This window comes from Penaeus vannamei, chromosome 11 (genome assembly GCF_042767895.1).
Source record: "Penaeus vannamei isolate JL-2024 chromosome 11, ASM4276789v1, whole genome shotgun sequence".
Taxonomy (NCBI): Eukaryota; Metazoa; Arthropoda; class Malacostraca; order Decapoda; family Penaeidae; genus Penaeus; species Penaeus vannamei.
The window spans coordinates 4,681,221-4,686,220 of NC_091559.1; the positions used below are offsets into that span (position 1 = coordinate 4,681,221).

A 5,000-nucleotide genomic window follows, 5' to 3' on the forward strand; every position below is an offset into this window, starting at 1 on the left:
AGGAAAAATAAAATAACAGAATAAAAGGGTAAATAGAGGATAGGAAGGAAATCAAAAGAAGAGGAGAAAAGGGAAGAAAGGAAGAACGAAAGAAACAGAAAAAAATCAAAGTAGAAAAAAACATAAAATTATAACGCATATGAGGTTGGATGTTGAAAGGCAGAATACGAGAAAAATAAATAAAAGAAGAGAAAGTGAGAAGAAAATGAGAAAATGCAATAAAAGAGTAAATGGTCATATAAAGAACAGAAAGAGGAAGGGGGGCGGGAGAATAAAAAGGAAGAGAAATACGAAAGATAAGCGAAAAGAAAGAGACCAAGAACTAAAATGAAAGAAACGAGGAGATAGATAGAAAAAATAAAGCTTTAAAGAAAATAGAAAATAAGGAATAAAATAGAGTAAAGACGAGAAAGACGAATATTTATTTCTGGTCGCTATCGAAAACCTGTATCTTAACCATATCTCTATATCCACGTCTTTTATAACGAAAAATTCTGTTACAGCGATGTTTTTCCTATATTTTTAAATACATTTTTGCTTTTTAAGGGACCTGTAAATTCGTTACAGCGATGTTTTTCCTATATTTTTAAATACATTTTTGCTTCTTAAGGGACCTGTAGTCTTTTTTTTTCTTAATCTATTTCCATTTCGAATGACGGGGACGGAGACAATATCAAAAAAAAAATAAAATAAAAAATAAAATAATAAAGAAAAATATGATGTTTATTTCCCATTCTTCAGGGTGTTTTACAAGAGGCGATTACCAGGTATGCACGCACATGTGCACGTCGGCCGAACACGTGTGCAGACATCCACTACGAATGTACAAGTTGTCTGGTCATGATACTTTAAGCGCGGTCGCGAAGAGAAATAAAAGTTATCGATCTTGTCGTTTCGTTTCGATGTCTCGTTTTTTGGAATGAATTCGCGTAAATGAGTACCTGTAGGAGGGGGGGGGGGGGGGTCGAGGGGCTCCTGGCGCATCAGGTGTCGAGTCGGAGCGGGTGTGGGTGCGTGAGGCTCGGGAGGCGGAGGAAGAAGCGTCTGCCGGGGAGAGAGAGAGAAAGGGAGGGAGGGAGGGAGAGAGATAAAGGGAGGGAGGGAGAGAGAGAGAGAAAGGGACATATATATAGAGAGAAAGGGAGATAGAGAGAAAGAGAGAGAGAGAGAGACGGGGAGATATCTCTACCCGCACAGACTAAGGAAAAGGAGAGAAAAGGAAAGAATTGGGGAAAAAAAACAAAACCGGACGAGAAATTAGGAAAAGAGAAAAAAAAAAAAAAGTGAGAGAAGGGAGCCGCCGCGGCGCCCTAACTGGCCTCCTCCCGAGCCATCCGAAGGGCGCTTCCCGAGCGAGGTATTCAACGGAGCCGCTTTCTTCCTCCTACAGGTAGTCGGGAGATGTACAGCCCGGCGCGCCCCCTGGTCCTCCCGCCACAGACCGCCGTCGTGTCGTCTCCCGGAGGAGGCGTCGCGCCCATGGAGGGCATACGGTACCCTCCTCCCACCGCCGCCGCCGCCGCCGCCGCCGCCCGCCACTACGACCTGGCTCAGCACGTCCTCTCCCAACACACAGCCGCCATGGCCAAGCTCCTCGGTAAGCACGACCTCGAGTCTCGCAGAATTTCCTTCTTTTTTTTTCACTCGAAATATTTTTTTCAAAGTAACATATTCCCTCGACGAATCTTGAGAGGCCTGAGTACCTTCCTCCATACGTGAATAAATACGAAGACAAAGAGTTCCAAGAACACAAGACAGCAATTCCCTAACCACCCCCCTTCCCCCTCTCCCCCTCCCCCTCCAGGCACCATCCGACCCCCCGGCATGATCGGGGGCTCGAAGCCCAAGGTGGCGACCCCGCAGGTGGTCAACAAGATCGAGCAGTACAAGCGCGAGAACCCGACCATCTTCGCGTGGGAGATCCGCGAGAAGCTCATCTCGGAGAGCGTCTGCACCAACTCCACGGCGCCCTCCGTGTCCTCCATCAACAGGATCCTCAGGTAAGGGCAGAATCCATAGGTAAAGGGGAGAGAAATCTTAGATAAAGGGGAGAGAATCCGTAGGTAAAGGGGAGATAAATCTTAGATAAAGGAGAGAGAAATCCTTGGGTAAACGGGAGGGAATCCTCGGGTAAGGGCGGAGTAGAATCCTTAGAAGGGAGAGGATCCTTAGGTAAGAATCCTTAGATAAAGGAAAAAGTATCCGTAGGTAAAGGGCGGAGTAGAATCCTTAGAGGGGAGAGGATCCTTAGGTAAGGGCGGAACGGAGTCCTTGGGTAAAGGGGAAAAAATCTTTAGGTAAAGGGGAGAGAATCCTTGGGTAAAGGGGAAAGAAATTTTAGATAAAGGGGAGAGAATCCTTAGATAAGAATCCTTAGATAAAGGGGAAAGGATCCTTGGGTAAAGGGGAAAGAATCCTTAGAGGGAAGAGAATCCGTAGGTAAAGAGCGGAGTGGAATCCTTAGATATCGGGGAAAACCCTAAGGTAAAGGGGAGTGAATCCTCGGGTAAGGGCGGAGTCCCTCGCGCCCGTTGCGTGCGTCGCGTGAGAGGCCGCGGCGCCGCGATCGCTGGCGAGATTGCGCGCCCGTGGAGCCGCTTGCGGGAAGGGTGGGAGGAGGGCGGCTGCGGGACAGCGCCCGTCGCCCCTGATGCCCTCATGTCTTTATATCTGTGTGTGTGTGTGTATGTGTATATATATATATATATATATATATATATATATATATATATATATATATATATATATATATATATATATATACGTACATATGTGGGTGTGTGGGTGTGCTTATGTAATAATTTGGGTAATTGTGAAATACAGAAGTAATGAGTCCGAAGACCACCGACGGCAGGACACGCCCCTCACTGACGCCCTTCTCTCCCTCCTCCAGAAACCGCGCCGCCGAACGCGCCGCGGCGGACTTCGCGCGCGCCGCGGGATACGGCCTCTACAACCCGTACGCCGCGGCCGCCTCCATGCCGTGGGCCAACCCCGCCGCCGCCGCCGCCGCCGCCGCCGCCTCCTCGCCCATCTGGAGCGCCGCCGGAGTGCCGCACCCGGGCATCCCCTCGGCCGCCTACTCGCCCTCCGCCGCCGCCGCCCAGGCCGCCCTCGGCCTCCACCCCGCCCACGCCGACAAGCTCAGCCTCGCGCCCTCCGTGCAGCCCCACCTCGACCACAGACCAGGTACGCCGACCGCCGCGCCCTTCCTCCGACGCGCCCGCACGCCCGCACGCCCGCGCCGCTCCCCTCTGCAGCGGCTGCGGGGTCAGCGAGGCGGTGCGAGCGGCGCCGAGGAGCTGGTCCGTCTTACACTTCGTTGCTCTTTCTCTTCTGGAAATATCTCTTTGTTGCGAGAGGAATGAATGTTGATGCTGATTCTGCAGGCGGAGTGACCCCCTTGTGTGCGCCTCGCTCCTTCCGGAAGCTCTTTCTCTTTCTCTCTCTCTCTCTCTCTCTCTCTCTCTCTCTCTCTCTCTCTCTCTATCTATCTATCTATCTATCTCTCGCTGTCTCTCTCTCTCTCTCTGTCTCTCGCTGTCTCTCTCTCTCCCTCTCCCTCTCCTTCTCTCTCTCTCTCTCTCTCTCTCTCTCTCTCTCTCTCTCTCTTTCTTTCTTTCTCTCTCTCTCTCTCTCCCTTTCCCTCTCCTCTCCTTCCTTCCTCCGCCGTGCTCTCCCTCGGCTGCCGCCCCCCTCCTGACGCCGCCCTTTCTCCCTCCCGCAGAGGACGTCGACTGCAGCGAGTCCCGAGGCGAAGGCTCCAGCAGCGACTGCGGCGACGACCGGCCGCCCACCGCCTCCTCCGCCCCTCCCACGCCAGCCTCGCCCACCTCCTCTTCCACGCCCGCGCCCACCAGCAAGAGCAAGATCAGCTTCAGCGTCGAGTCCCGACTCCTGGCCTCCCCGCCGCCCTCCTCCGCCCACCAGGGCCCCACGCCCGCGAGCCCAGCGCACCCAACGCCCACGAACCCCGGCCAGCCTAACCAGCCCACGCCCGAGGTCGGGCCCTTGGTCGCGCGGGCGGTCCCGGGCTGGCGCTACCCGCGGTACCACCCGTGGCTGCACAACCTCACCCGGTAGAGCCGCGGGACGATCGCGCCCACGCCCGCGCGCCCACGGCTGCCCAGCGCGGCGCCCTTCTACACAGAACGCTAAACCTCATAACTACAAACCTCATTACTCGAAACTAAAATCATGTAAACCCATATTCTAATTAACAAAAATGACAAAAAATAACTCATAACCAACAAAAAAATAAATATGGATTTTTCTTTATCTTTAACGTGCAAGAGAGATGGAAATCCTCGGTCTGTTGTAATAATCAAAATAACGTCCTCATCAGAAGTCACCCTTGTCTTGAACAACCTGTTATAGGAGAAGAACATTCACGGAGAGTTGTTGCGAGAACATCCAGTTGTGTTCAGGAGGAGAACGGAACACCGCCCGCCCCGCACAGCGAAGAACACTCGCGAACAAAGACCACGCCAGCGAAACGAACAGCGCGCATCGAACACCTTTACCAAACGAGCCCAAAAGCATAGAAAACGGACACCATCGGACAGACCGACGCCAAAGTTCGGTAGCTCGTCTAAAAGTAAACAACAAAAAAAAGTCAGTTTATTAAATAACTTCTAACACACCCATGAATTTCCCTTTACATCTGTAACTGCGCAGGGAACGCTCCGAAAATAATAATGAAGCTAATCATTTGCATTCAGGCTACATAGAAGGATTTGTGCTGGTAATGATCTTGTTCCTGATTGGACAACATAATGGAGTGGGCGGGGCCAATTGTGCGTTCCTCCTGATTGGCTGAACTGCGAGAAAAACAAAAGAAGGAAGCAGAAGCAGAGCGAAGAAGCCAGAGACACAAAGAGAAAAATTTAAAAAATATACATCAAAACTCCGTAACCAACAAAGAAGAAGAAGAAGAAGAATCATACGAAAATATCACAAAAATGAGATACGAGTTATTAAAGTGATATATATGTTTCGTG

At 51.1% G+C, this 5,000-nt stretch overlaps 1 protein-coding gene across 1 annotated transcript in view; it reads left to right on the forward strand.

The window, feature by feature from the left end:
• Nucleotides 1-5,000, forward strand: part of LOC113802862 (paired box protein Pax-2a) — an 18,042-nt gene that overhangs the window by 12,532 nt on the left and 510 nt on the right. Inside the window, exons 2-5 of the mRNA XM_027353514.2 lie at nucleotides 1,391-1,597; nucleotides 1,805-2,000; nucleotides 2,894-3,189; nucleotides 3,728-5,000. The exon at nucleotides 3,728-5,000 is cut by the window's right edge and continues 510 nt beyond it. Of these exons, the coding sequence (XP_027209315.2) occupies nucleotides 1,391-1,597; nucleotides 1,805-2,000; nucleotides 2,894-3,189; nucleotides 3,728-4,083 (1,055 nt within the window). The 3' untranslated portion in view covers nucleotides 4,084-5,000. The remainder of the gene's footprint in view (nucleotides 1-1,390; nucleotides 1,598-1,804; nucleotides 2,001-2,893; nucleotides 3,190-3,727) is intronic.